This window comes from Bombina bombina, chromosome 2, assembly GCF_027579735.1.
Source record: "Bombina bombina isolate aBomBom1 chromosome 2, aBomBom1.pri, whole genome shotgun sequence".
Classification (NCBI taxonomy): domain Eukaryota; kingdom Metazoa; phylum Chordata; class Amphibia; order Anura; family Bombinatoridae; genus Bombina; species Bombina bombina.
Window position 1 is genome coordinate 464278713 of NC_069500.1, and position 15159 is coordinate 464293871.

The 15159-nt window shown below is 37.2% G+C and overlaps 1 protein-coding gene across 1 annotated transcript in view; it reads right to left on the bottom strand.

The window, feature by feature from the left end:
* MYO18B (myosin XVIIIB) overlaps positions 1 to 15159 on the bottom strand; it is a 1229288-nt gene that overhangs the window by 606379 nt on the left and 607750 nt on the right. Inside the window, exons 24-26 of the mRNA XM_053702090.1 lie at positions 14557 to 14685; positions 13500 to 13643; positions 12695 to 12784 (exon numbers count right to left, since the gene is read on the bottom strand). Coding sequence (XP_053558065.1) covers positions 12695 to 12784; positions 13500 to 13643; positions 14557 to 14685 — 363 coding nt within the window. The remainder of the gene's footprint in view (positions 1 to 12694; positions 12785 to 13499; positions 13644 to 14556; positions 14686 to 15159) is intronic.

Consider the following 15159-nt stretch of genomic DNA (forward strand, 5'->3'; position numbering starts at 1 on the left):
TGAGCTGAATATCTTCCACTAGGTTGCTTTCCACAGCATGAGAGAACTGACATTTATTTAATTTCACTCCTCATTAAAAAGGTTGACTATTATTCTTTGACATAACCAATACATCCAAAAGTATGTTGATCCTTTAGATTTCTGCAATATCACTGGCTGTTGAGTGTTCTGAGCTTTGTGCAACCAATCAATGTATAGTATTTAGAAAATAGAAATAACTTTGGTTCACTCTCCTTATTTCTATATGCTTCTAAATGGGATGTTTCATAAAAAACAAAATTTATGCTTGGCTGATAAATTTATTACTTTCTGGATATGATGTGTCCACAGTTGAGTAATTACTGTTGGGAATATCACTTCTGGATAGCAGGAGGAGGCAAAGAGCACCACAGTTAAACTGTTAAGTATCACTCCTTTACCCACAACCCCCAGTCATTCGACCAAAAGGAAATGGAGAAAAATGAGTAACACAAGGTGTAGAGGTGCCTGAGGTTATAGTCAAAAGAACAACTGTCTTAAAATAAAGGGTGGGGCCATGGACTAACCATATCCATAAAGAAATAAATTTATCAGGTAAGCATAATTTTTTTTTCCCTAACATATGGTGAGTCCATGACTTGAGTAATTACTGTAGGGAACCAATACCCAAGCTAGAGGACACGGATAAGTAGGGAGGGACAAGACAGGCAGTCCTAAACAGAAGACACTACCGCTTGAAGAACCTTTCTCCCAAAAGAAACCTCAGCCGATGCAAAACTATCAAATTTGGAAAATTTGGAAAAAGTATGTAGAGAAGACCAAGTTGCAGCCTTGCAAATTTGTTCCACAGAAGCTTAATTTTTGAAAGCCCAAGAAGAGGAAACAGCTCTTGTGGAATGAGCTGTAATTCTCTCAGGAGGCTGCTGTCCAGCAGTCTCATAAGCCAAATGAATTATACTTCGTAACCAAAAAGAAAGAGTAGTAGCAGTAGCTTTCTGACATTTACGTTTTCCCAGAGAAACAAAGAGGGCAGAGGACTGACGAAAATCCTTAGTCACCTGTAAGTAGAATTTAAGAGCACGTACAACATCCAAATTGTGTAACAAACATTCTTTGCAAGAAGAAGGATTAGTACACAGAGAGGGAACAACAATTTCCTTGTTGATATTTCTATTAGAAACAACCTTAGGAAGGAAACCTAACTTAGTACGAAGAACCACCTTATCAGCATAAAAAATAAGAATAGGGGAATCACACTTCAGAGCTCAGAGATTCTTAGAGCAAAAGAGATAGAAACAAGAAACAAAACCTTCCAAGATAACAACTTAATGTCTATGGAATGCAATGGCTCAAACGGAGCCAGCTGTAAAACTTTAAGAACAAGGTTAAGGCTCCAAGGAGGAGCAACAGACTTAAAGACAGACCTGATTTTGACCAAGGTCTGACAAAAAGATTGCACATCTGGCACATCAACCAAATGTTTATGTAGTAAAACTGATAAAGCAGAAATCTGACACTTCAGGGTACTGACTGACAATCCCTTCTCTAGGCCTTCCTGAAGAAAAGATAAAATTCTACGAATTCTAATTCTACTCCAAGAGTAGCCCTTGGATTCCCCCCAATAAAGATATTTACGCCATATCTTATGGTAACTCTTTCTAGTAACAGGCTTGCGAGTCTAAATCATGGTCTCAATGACCGACTCAATCTGTCTAAAGATTCAATCTCCAAGCAGCCAGCTTCAAAGAAATGAGATTTGGATGAAGGAAGGGACCCTGAATCAGGAGGTCCTTACTCAGAGGTAGTCTCCAAGGTGGGAGAGATGATATCTCCACTAGGTCTGCAAACTAGATCCTGTGAGGCCACACAGGGGCTATTAAAATCACAGACGCCCCCTCCTGTTTAATACAAGCAATGACTTGTGGAAGGAGACCAAACAGAGGAAATAAGTATGCCAACCTGAAAACCTAAGGAACCACCAGAGCATCTATTAGAAAGGCCTGCAGATCTCTTGACCTTGAACCGTACCTTGGAAGCTTGGCGTTCTGATGGGACGCCATCAGATCTAACTCCGGCACTACACATTTGAAGACTAAGCTGTAAAACACCTGCGGATGGAGTTCCCACTCCCCGTGAGGAAAAGTCTGTCTACTCAGAAAATCAAATTCCCAGTTGTCTACTCCTGGAATGTGGATGGCAGATAGATAGCAATTGTGGGTCTCTGCCCACTGAAGAATCCAAATAACCTCCTTCATGGCTAAGTAACTCAGAGTTCCTCCCTGGTGATTGATGCAAGCCACAGAGGTTATGTTGTCTGACAAGAACCTGATAAACTGGACTGAGGACAACTGAGGCCAAGCCGCATTGTAAATCTCCCTCAACTCCAAGATGTTGATGGGAAGAACAGACTCCTCCGGAGTCCAAAGGCCCTGAGCTTTTAATGAGTTCCAGACTGCTCCCCAGCACAGCAGGCTGGTGTCCGTGGTCACAATCACCCAGGAATGTCTCCGAAAGCATGTGCCCTGAGACAGATGTTCCTGAGAAATCCACCATGCGAGAGAATCCCTTTGCTGACTGATCTAACTCTATTCTCTGATATATATCCACATGGTTGCCATTCCATTGTCTGAGCATGCACAACTGGAGAGCTTTCAAATGGAATAGAGAAAAAGGAATGATGTCCTTGGAATTCACCATCAGACCGATTACCTCCATACATTGAGCCACTGAAGGATGAGCAGTAGCCTGAAGAGAGAGGCAAGAGGAAATTATTTTGTTTTTCCTGACCTCTGTCAGAAAAATCTTCATCAATAGAGAATCTATTATGGTCCCTAAGAACACTACTCTTGTAGCAGGGAAGAGGGACCTTTTTTCCAGATTCGCATTCCATCCGTGGGAACAAAGAAAAGACAACAATATCTTGGTGTAAAATTTTGCTTGTTAAAAAGAAGGGCACCTGAACCAATATGTCATCCAGGAAGGGTGCCACAGCAATTCCATGAGAACGGATCACTGCCAAAAGAGCCCCCAGAACCTTTGAAAAAATTCTGTGAGCCGTGGCTAGACCAAATGGAAGGGCCATGAACTGGAAATGTTTGTCCAGAAAGGCAAATCTCAGGAATCTGTGATGGTCCCTGTGAATAGGAACATGAAGATATGCATCCTTTGGGTCTATGGTTGTCATGAACTGACCCTCTTGAACTAAAGGAAGAATGGAGCGTATAGTCTCCATCTTGATGGATGGAACTTTGAGAAACTTGTTTAGACACTTCAAGTTTAGAATGGGATGGAAAGTTCTCTCTTTTTTGGGAACCACAAATAGCTTGGAGTAGAACCCGAGACCCTGTTCCTGCACTGGAATTGGAACTATCACTCCCAGGGAGGAAAGATGTTCTATACCTTTCAAAAGCACCTCTCTCTTTATCTGGTCTGCAGATAATCTTGGAAGAAGGAATCTGCCTCTGTGAGGAAAAGTCTTGAATTCCAATTTGTAACCCTGGGATACTATGTCCACAGTCCAGAGATCTGGGACATCTTGTATCCAGACTTGAGAGAACTGAGAAAGTGTGCCCCCCACCTGATCCGATCCCAGATCGAGGGCAAACCCTTCATGCTGATTTGGAATCAGCTGCGGTTTCTTTGATTGTTTTCCTTGTTCCAAGACTGATTGGGTTTTTAAAAAGACTTGGATTGTTCCTGCTTGGAAGAAGAAGGGGAAGGTTCTCCTCTGAAGTTACGAAAGTACAGAAAATTACTCTGATGTCCTTTAGGCCTATTCTTCTTATCTTGAGGTAGAAAAGACCCTTTTCCACCCGTAATATCAGAGATAATTTCTGCCAAACCGGGTCCAAACAAGGTTTTGCCCTTGTAAGGAATTGCCAGAAGCTTGACTTTAGAGGAAACGTCCGCAAACCAGGATTTCAACCATAATTCCCTGCAGGCTAGGACAGTGAAACTAGAAGTTTTAGCTCCTAGTCTAAAAACCTGTAAAATAGCATCTGCAATAAAGTAATTGGCCAATTTAAGAGCTTTAATCCTATTTTGAATATTATCCAAGGAAGTCTCTACTTGAAGAGAATCAGACAAGGCGTCAAACCAATAAGATGCTGCACTAGTCACGGTGGCAATACACACCACAGGTTGCCATTGAAGACCTTGATGAACATATATTGTTTTCAAACAAGCCTCCAGCTTCTTGTCCATCGGATCCTTAAAAGAACAGCTATCCTCAATAGAAATAGTGGTTCTCTTTGCCAGAGTGGAAAGGCCCCTTCAACTTTGGGTACAGTATACCAAGGGTCTTTAATGGAGTACTTGACAGGAAACATTTTCTTAAAAATGGAAGACGGGGAAAAAGACACCCTTGGTTTCTCTCATTACTGTGAGATAATCTCTCTCCCTAGCACAGTCCGGTACAGGAAAAACCTCCTAAGTGGAAGGTTAATCAAATAAACTATTAAGTTTACTAGATTTCTTAGGAGTGACAACTACAGGGGTATCGGAGTCATCTAAAGTAGCTAAAACCTCCTTTAACAATACACAAAGTTGTTCAAGCTTAAAGGGACACTGAACCCATATTTTTTCTTTTGTGATTCAGATAGAGCATGACATTTTAAGCAACTTTCTAATTTACTCCTATTATCAAATTTCTTCATTCTCTTGGTATCTTTATTTGAAATGCAAGAAAGTAAGTTTAGATGCCGGCCAATTTTTGGTGAACAACCTGGGTTGTTCTTGCTGATTGGTGGATAAATTCATCCACCAATAAAAAAGTGCTTCACGACAAACACTTCAGGTAACAAGAGAGGCTGCTTCCAGCTCACACGCCGTACTCCGGGTGCAGGCTCCTATGGATGACGTCACTGACTCCATAGGAGCCTGCACCCAGAGTACGCCGTGTGAGCTGGAAGCGGCCTCTCTTGTTACCTGAAGTGTTTGTCGTGGATTCATCCTGAGGCCTGACTCGCTCCTTCGACCCGGTATACCATTCCTCCACAGGGGATCTCAGCAAAAGAAAGAGTGATAACAGAACACATCTGAGAGGTAATCCTTTTTGTTCTTGCATGGAATATTATTACGTGATCAAGGAATTAATCGTCAAATAAAAGAGGTAGGGGTCGGAATGGCCTGTATGCCTGCTTGTAACCTTTGTTTCACAGCGGTTGAATAATGCCATTGTAATATAAGAACACTAGGAAAATCAGTGTGTTAATGAGAGAACCTGTTTTAACATAAGTTGTACGTAAGCTCACATAAGTTAAGGAGGATTAAGGATAAAGACTGTAGCCTAATTACAGCAATGAAAGCTTATTCATACGTTTGTTAACAACGTGAATTAAGGATTTATTATTATTATATTGTGTAGCACATGCTTGCTTGGTGATTTGGTTTATAGTAGTGAATGCATAGATATATGCATAAAGGGCACGGTACTGTCATGGAAATGGATAATACAGTTTTGTCTAGCTCTCTGTATAATACTGAATGAAGGAAGGAATTATTCAGACGTGTTTTTTCAGCTGATAAACATGAAGGATTTAGTCCCTGTATGGAGTCACAGTTCAAAGGTCTGGAAAAGTTATTGGTGACTGATTTGCGATTAACTTGGGATATTGAAGCCTTTGAGCACTATGTGGAGCTCTGTAGGATCCCACGGGGACTGAGGCTCAATAAATTCCCTACCTTTTGAGGTAGAGAATCCAGATATAGTACAAGAGTGGAATGATGCACTCACGGAGTGCTCATTAAAATGAATAAATATCTTAATAAAATGCAAAGTGCACAAAAGAGTGAATTTGAAGGAGAGGATGTTGGAAATTGAAAAAGAAATTTTAAAATTTGAACAACATGAAGATTTTTTAGAACAAAAGAAACAGATGAAGGAGCGTGTTGATAAGCTAGATACCATCTTGGCTGAATGCAAGGGAGAGAAATTTCATTGTGACAGATTGGACTATGAGACCAACAAGGTATATATTTGGCCACAGCTCCAAAAGAATTCTTGGAAGTCCTTTCCTGGTAAAGGAAGAAGGTGGAATAACAAAAACAAGGCCAAGAAGGAAGAGAATAAAAATCCAAAGCCTATATTGAAAAACAAGCAATCAAAGAAAGTGTTTTTTTTCTTCAACAGAAGTTGAGTCTTCAGACCAGGAATCAGTAGATTCAGCCGAATCTCCATCTCTCTCCTCTTCTTCTCCCTCTTCTGTTTCTTCTTTTATTTCCTCCTCTATTTCCTCCCATTCTCTGCAGGTAAATAGTAATGAAGATACGGAGAGTGAAGGGCCATCCACAAGGGCCAAAGAATCAAGTAAAGAGCGTAATAATGAGTCCAATAAAGGATCCAAAATCCCTTTAGACGGGTCAGGAGATCCAAAGTTAAAAAGAAAAAAGAAATGAGAAAACAATGTTTGGGACAATTAGACATAAATGTGATTAATCTATCCTCATATGTTCTTAATAAAGATCAAATAAGTTTGCTTAGCAGAGGGTTAGGATTTGCACCTACCAGGGATTTCTCTCCTTTCAACACATTATTAGATATCAATAGGTTCATACGTAAGTTAACATTAAAAAGGTTTTTTTCCTTACAACCTAATGTTGACATTAACAGAGATATGAGACCTATTGATATCAATATAACATCGCACACACAAGATGTTTCCTTTCAAGATGCTTGTACACTAAGTACAATGATAGATTTGCAAACAGGTTGGGGCCTAAGAGATATGGTTCAGATTTTTACCCAATACAATTTAGGGGACCAGCCATTAATATGTTCCAAAAAACTGTAGAAAGAGATATATTAAATTTATCTTTAAATAAAAAATCAGTTAGAAGTAATGTAAAGAAAACTGAGAAATTGGCGATGGAATCACTCAAAAGTAATCAAGAAATTGTAATCAGGAACTCCAACAAGGGAGGCAATATTGTTGTTTTAAACAAAAAAGATTACTTTGATGAAGCCCTTCGCCAATTAAATGACACAACTACTTATACGTTACTTAGCGGAAATCCCACATTGATCTTTAAGAGAGAATTGTTGTCATTGCTTGATGATGGTGTACATTTAGGATTATTTAGACAGGAGGACATTGAGCTACTTGTTCCAGAGTTTCCAATAGTGCCACTATTTCACTATTTGCCCAAAGTCCATAAAAATCCTTTATGACCACCTGGTAGGCCTTGGAGGGGAATGTGGAAGAGAAAAGGATTGTGTCTAAAACATTTCGCAAAAGTACTGCGAGCTCTTGCCATCCCCCCCATTTGGTTCGAGCCATTCCAAGAGGCCAGTACATTCGATTAAGAAGAAATACTGAAGATGAGGTAATTTATCACCAACAGGCTGATGAATTAACAAAAAGGTTAACAGCAAGGGGGTATGACCCAAAGAAATTGGAGAAGACCAAGTTAGAATTCAATAAGTTAAAAATAAAAATAAGAAATAGAACTGATAAAGCAAACCCCTTACAATTCAATGATGGTACTATTGTATTTACAACAGAGTATACCAACCAATTTTTTGATATAGTAAATTTTAAAGAAACACATGCCAATACTTGGAGGGGATCAAATACTGCAGAATTATACATCTGCTTGTAGATTTGTACCCAAGAAACCGGTAACATTGGCGGCTCAGCTAGCTCCCAGTTTGGATCCAAGTATGAGGACTAATAGAGGAGACAATTGGTTGAGAAAGGCAGGGTGTTTTAAATGTAGAGCTAAAACGTGCCTAACTTGTCCTATGATCGATGTGACAAATATTTTTAAATCTTCAGTTGATGATAATGTATATCCTATAAACTTCTATGCGAACTGTTAGACTATGTTCACAGTTTATCTATTGGAGTGCAGTTTGTGCAAGATCCAATATGTTGGAAATACGACCAGAGAGGTCAATGTGAGTGTCAGAGAACATGTCAATGATGTGAAAAATTACTGCAAGGATTCTACAGTAGCTAGGCACTTTAATCTTATACATTTCACCCATGAAAGTAAATTCAAGGTAAAAATTATCGATGTAGCAAAGGTCCCTTTAAGAGGGGGCAATAAGTATAAGATTTTGGACAAAAAAGAGTTATACTGGATTTACCAGTAAAAAAACTAGAACTCCTAATGGTCTTAACTTGGAATGAGATATTAGTTACTTTGTATAACTCTCAATTATCATCATCTTTTGTAAAGTTGATAATAAGTCAGCCATTAAGATAAAATAAAATAAAATCCAGCAGCCAGAAAAATTCCTGTCCGTGTACGTATATATGCACATATACATGTACATATATGTGCGTGTATACTTATACTGGTTAATAATTGTTTGAACAAATATATGTATATGAGGGTCTGAAATGTATGCATATCTACATATTTACATGTTTTTGTATGCCTTTCAATTATCAGTAAAAAAGTAATAATAACAATGATGATTTGATTCAACCGTCTATAATAATATGATCTGAATTACCTCTTTATGCTTGGTTAGCTACCTTAATAGGCATAGTTACAAACTTTTGTAATAGGTATTTAGAGTGAATATTCTATAAACATATATACATATATTTTTCCTTCCTTGATAAGGGTAACATGAGAGATTAAGACAGTGTAAACTGCAGCATATTTTCTGATTTAGTATCCTTTTAATGTTTACTGTGTATAATGATTGTGACATTGAAGAGTTAAAATATGTACCTGTCCATGGCCTGCCTATAAGAAGGCTGTGGTTAGAACACCTGTTGTCTCTGATGAAGCACCTCTAGGGGGCTTGAAACGCGTCAGACGTTTAGTCTATGATGTACCTGTGTGCCTGAAATATTGCTCAATAAAGCGTATTATTTTATCACTACTATTTGCTGCCAGACCCTTTTTTCTTTTCTGAATAAAAAAGTGCTGTCCAGAGCACTGAATAAAAAAAAAACTTAGATGCCTTCTTTTTAAAATAAAGATAGCAAGAGAACAAAGAAAAATTGATAATGGGAATAAATTAGAAAGTGGCTTAAAATTGCATGCTCTATCTGAATCATGAAAGAAAAAAATTGGGTTCAGTGTCCCTTTAAATTTGAAGGATACCAACTAAGTCTCATAAGAAGGAATTATACTGTCCGAAACTGAGATTTGACCCTCAGAAAGTCCCGGTGTATCTTCCTCATCTTACTTATGAGAAAGGGCAACTTGGGAAGCAGAACTGAGGACAGGCACCTTACTTTCTGAATTTCTAGATTTTCTCTTGCGTTTTCCCTGTAATCTGGGAATGGCAGCTAATGCTGCAGGTACCGCTGAAGATACCTGGGCAGCAATTTCTGTTTTTAATTAAACTCCACTGGGAGTTATAGAGGAACCGCAGGGCACTGTATGTGACGCCATTGAGGCTTGGGACGTAGCAGGAGAAAGCTGAGGTATTATTTTAACAGCATCATCCTGAGAGACATTAGGCTCAAAAATGTTACCTTTATTTTGCAAGGTTTTCTTGACACATGAAGAACAAAATTGCATAGGAGCTGCAATATGTGCATCTAAACATAATAATCATAAATTTATGAGAGCAGGCTCTTGCTCCATATCAGACATGTTGTGAAACAGTAAATAAACTTGTACAGATAAGTTTCAAAGATTTGAATATTCAATTAAAATAAGCCAAAGAAAAAAATACACTTTAAATTTTATCCCAAATTATTGAGCTGCCTTACCACTACCAGTTAAAACCGGATCCTCGAGAAACGTTATGAAGTAAAGTCGGTGATGTGACCGCAACTGCCGTTATGTTGTCTGACTTTCAAATTACTGCTGCGACACAGAAGCACTAAAATTAGCTTCCTGGTACACTGAACACCAGAAATAACCGGGTTTTTTTTTTCAAACCTGACAGTTTAAATGTTGCATTGTTTTGTTTTAAAGCAAAGGGGAAATGAATAAGCTGCTGAAATAGAAAATTCAGCCTTACTTTCAGTTTAAACTTGTATTGTTTTATCAAGTAAATATGTGTCACAAAATAAAGCCTAATAAAAACATTTTACCCTTTCTTTTTAAAAGAGTTTAAATGCTAGTCTCACACATGCTATAGTGCCTGCTTCATGCCCCAGTGTAACCCATACAACAGGATTATCTATGTCCCAATAAAAAAGCAGTGTCTTTTAATTTGTTAAGTGCATGGTCTCCCCAACTGGAAGAAAAAGCACTTACCTGCTCCACTGTCCGGCATGTAGACATTTACAAGGTATGAGAAGACACAGTTCCTCACAGAGACCTTTGAAAAAGAAAGAACAGAGTAGCCAACTCTAGCTTTCTAAACTAGGGCAGCAATTGTTAGGAAAAGACAGTAAGTACCTCTTTACAAGTTCCTAACTGCTTTAAAGCCACCACTACCTGACTGCAAGGAATGACGTGGAATATGGCTATACCCCAAAACTTGCTTGTAGATGAAATTAAAATTTTTCTTCAGACACCTAAACTTCACCTCCTCCATGCACCGAAGGCAAAGAGAATGACTTGGGGTTGTGGGTAAGGGAGTGATACAGTTTAACTGCTGGCCAGGAGTGATATTCCCAACAGTAATTACTCAAGCCATAGACTCACCATATTTTAGGAATATTTAGCTGCACTTAGTCTTATGGCGCGGTCGGGCCGGGCTGTGACTATACAGCTGGCCCGATGCGCTGACTAAAAATAACAGACCCGCTCAGCAGAGAGCAGAGAGCGGGTCTGTAAAAGCGCCGTATTTTAGCAAATTAAAAGGGTAAAAATGCTTTTATGGCTATAGCACCTAAATAATGTTATATAATTCTGCACTATGTGCAGAATTATATAACATTATTTTTAAGGTTTACTGTCCCTTTAAAACAACAAATTTACACAAAGAATGTTGGTTCATTAGTGAGAAATTTCTAAAAGCACCACTTAATGGTTTTGTTTAACATTAACAATAGATTAATTTGAGCTGTGGTATAACAATGTATAACAATAAAACAGTATAAAACAGTTACAGTAACTTGTAATGGGTTTTTTTTGTTGTTGTTTTTTTTTGTTTACTGATGATTTGTTTATTGATGGTTTCCAACTGCTTATTAGACTAAAGCACAATCAGAATGTGAACACATGAGCCATAGCAGTAATACAGTAGCAGTACATAGTAGTAATACAGGGAAAACCCTTTTTAACGCTTTATATTATGTAATTCTATACTATATTATCATGTAATCATTTCACTGATGTTGTTGGCAATTAATAGATCCAAGCCTCATTATTTATTCCATTCCAAAGAGAAATCAGAAATGCTTGATGTTTTTAAGACTGACTGCGATTTTGAATTTAGTCTCAGATGAAAGAACAGTATTTGTTGGGTGAACACCATCCCCTTGAGAGGGGCACCAAAACTGTTTTATATAGAGAGCTGATTTTTAATGGCAGGTTTGGCCAGGAGACCATTTACATTATACTAACACTTATGTTAAAGATGACTGCTTAAAATAAAATAAGATTAGGAACACATTTAAACAATTTAGGGTTAGATTACAGGCGTGCATATTACAAGATCAAAGTAAAATGTTTATGTATGAGCGCTTACCCGCCACTCGCAAAAAGCCCAAGTTGGAATATCGCAACCCCTATGGACTTTAATGGAGTGCAAAAGAATGGGGAAAAAACAACCAAGTTGCGGAAACCCGAACAAGTTTTCTCAAGTGCGCTAACCCAAAATGAAATATAAATATTTTACATTCTAATGTTTCTCTCTCTCTCTTGTCCAGAAGAGAGCACTCTCACCTTACAATCAACTGCCAGGGTCCCAACGGTTAAATACAAAGGAAATGAGGAGGCACTCGCTGGTCTTTTACAAATGTAGTTTAATAGAACAAGTGTGACGTTTCAGGGACACATTCCCCTTCCTCAGACAGCCAAACACAAACCATCAGTGGCTTTTTATACAAAATAAACCCAACCCACAGTGAAGTGAAATTGCGCCAAAAACGTAGTCCTGGCAACCCTCAAGCAATAACAATAACAATGGCCTCAGTGAATCCATATTATATAAAATGGATGGATCCATAATAGACAAAGTAAACTAAATAAACAAATCATATAGTGCACATAAATAAATTATAACATAGTTCAAAGCTTCTGATACCTACATAATGTGTATATAAAATGAATACAAGTTAAAAGTATTATATGTATTAGTGAAAACGTGGTTAGGAACTGTGAAGAAATGTCTAATCAGCAGTGTTATGCTCTCTTACTAGAAACAGATGAGGTAATCCTTAATAGGTCTGGTCAATATGTCTGTTTAATATGTTTATTGGGATAGGGGAGCATCTTTGATATTATGTTGTCAGGATCTTAAAGGAGATAAGTTGTGGTCTGCATAATACTTGTTTGCAGCTAAAGAGTTAATCCTGACCTGCCTGAAAATCAATTAAAGAAGTCCTAAAGCATTTTGTTCCACGTTTGCATCTGTAGTGATTTACACAACAATTAAAAGGCAAATTTTTAATGGCTTTCAAGGTGCCTCGTGGCTTAGTGCTACCTAATATAAAATGGCACAATGTCGTTAATCATCAAGTAGTGTTCACCTTCACTATGCAATGTGAAACGTGTGATAACTGCTTGATGAGCTGAAAGTCCTTTGAGGTTAGGTTTGGTGCAGAAGTTGATAGTATATATGGATTGTGTGTGTTCTGTGCTTGTGTTTAAGATACAGTGTTAGCAACACTCAGATAAATGATCTCACCTTGCTTTCCAGCAGGTCTACATTCTGGCGCAGCTCATTTCTGGACTTTTCTGATTTTCCAAGTTTTCTTGATATTGCAAATATTTCTTCCTAAAGGAAATGATAATGTTAATTTATTTTAAGTTGTCAAAATCACACTTAAATATTTTTTGTATATTAAGTATAATGTGGATACATTATTTTTTTTAAAAAAAGTAGCATGACTGAATATAAAAATATATATTATAATACTTATATTAGTGGGTCTTTTGATAACAAATGTTAAAAAAAAATACATTTAATCATATTGAAACTTGGGATAAATCTTAAATCCCAGTTACATTTATCAATGTTATTATCACTTTTTGAACCATGAGTCTGTTGTGGCAGAAGAATTCTTCTGTAGGCATCATAGTAATCAGTTACAGCTAGATAAGAGTACAGTAAGTTACCGTAGGCTACACAACCTTCTTTTCTCAGCTTCACTTTATGCTATGATGAACTGAAAAGCATGCACACTTGTGTGGGTTCATTGTCTTTACTCAGTTTTATTGTTAGAGAGTGATTTGGGACAATTTTAGCTGGCATATTTTCTCCATTTTTAGTATTTGGCAATACTGCTACAAAATTTATGATCTGGTCCATTTGGTCTATATAACACCTGTCAATTAATACTGAGCTGTAGACAGATAGACAGACAGACTGAGGGATGTACAGATAGATAGATAGATAGATAGATAGATAGACTAGGCCCACATACAAATTACTATAATGAATTATTTTTACATTAACCGTGTTTCCTTTAACAGATGAAATTGTTACATACCTCCTTTGCTCTGAACTTTTCTTCATCAACATTAACACTAAGCGAGGGTCGAATTTGACACATAATTTGCCACCACAGCCATTTCCGGATACAACAGAATTTTCTAATATTCTTCTGAATGCACTTGAGTGCAATCAGCTGAATCTAAATAAAGAATCAGAAACGTTTAAAGGTTTAATGTTCATATCAACTGACAGGTCATAAAGGGAAAAAGTAAACATGATACTTGAAGCTTGTAAAAAATGAATATCCTAAGACATCACATCAGCAATTACAGTCCATCACAAAACACTTATTACACCAGACTTTACATGCTTTTTTATTATTATTATTTAACAGCCTTACCCTCTTAAATGTCAAATTTGTTTTACTTACTCATTGTATATGTATATTTGGTTTCCTGCAGGTGTGTAAAAACACCTTATACAAATACATGAAAAATCTGAGAAAATGAAATGTTTTGGTGTCACATCATTGAGTCAGCTTTTCTCATTAAAGTTGCATAATTCTATTTCTACTTTTTTATTTTGTTATTTGAAATATCTGCTTTTGCATGTTGAAACCATCACCTTCACTGAAAATTATATTTCTGCATCATTGTTTAAAAATATATATATATATATTAATAATGCATGTATTAGTACAGTACCACAAACTTCAAAGGTGCCAGCCACCTTTAAGGTGTAATTTTTTACACGTTCGGTGACCTTTGCAGAGTATGGATATAGGTAAAGAATGTAAAAGAAGGAGGGAGTTATAGAAAAATAGCATTAGCAATAGGTAGTAAAAGATAAGGCCCCACAATTGCACACTATTTATATGCAACCTTGGGTAAAGTTTTTGCACCACCAAATTTTGTGGTCTAGAACCAATCCCGTATATGAATGTTTGTAAAATATGCATTCAAGTTAAAAGCTGTCAACAAATAATGGCAAAAAACAGACTTTACATTAGCCTAACATCATTTTCAAATATCCCATAACTGATTCATAATCAAGACTCTCTTAACACTAAGCACAGAGGATAACAGTATCATTTTTGTAATTTGTTTCCTTGCCTTCAGTGATTTATATTTTTGCCGACAAAGGAATCCTCTGCAGGCGGACTGGAAAAGGATAATGGTTTGGGAAATCATTTTTTCACGCTGCTTCTCTAGTCTGGACAGCACTCCAGATTTCATAAAGACCTGCAGAGAAGGATGCAAATAAGGACAATTAATACACTGTCACTGAAAAGTCTTAAAAACAAAGAAAATGGGCAGCACCATAAAACATAATTTATTCAAAATTTATGGACGGTTCAGGAATACAGAAATGTAATGGCTATATAGACACATAAATATGAAAACACAATGTTCACTGACAAAGTGTCTGGAAAAGTTACAGTAGAGTACTGTATCTCATAAAAATGTAAATTTAAATATGTGTGATTATGTCTGTGCATGGGTGTACATGTGTGTTGTGTTTGTGAGAGTGCATGTGTGTTCATGCAAGAGTGAGAGTGAGAATATGTGCATGTGTGTTGAGTGTGTACATGTGTACGCGGGGTGGCACATATTATTTTAGTGCAGAGTATTATACATTTAAAGGGACAGAGCATGAAATATATAACACATATTCCAATTTAGTGCCCTTATCAAAATGTGCACAATATTTTTATA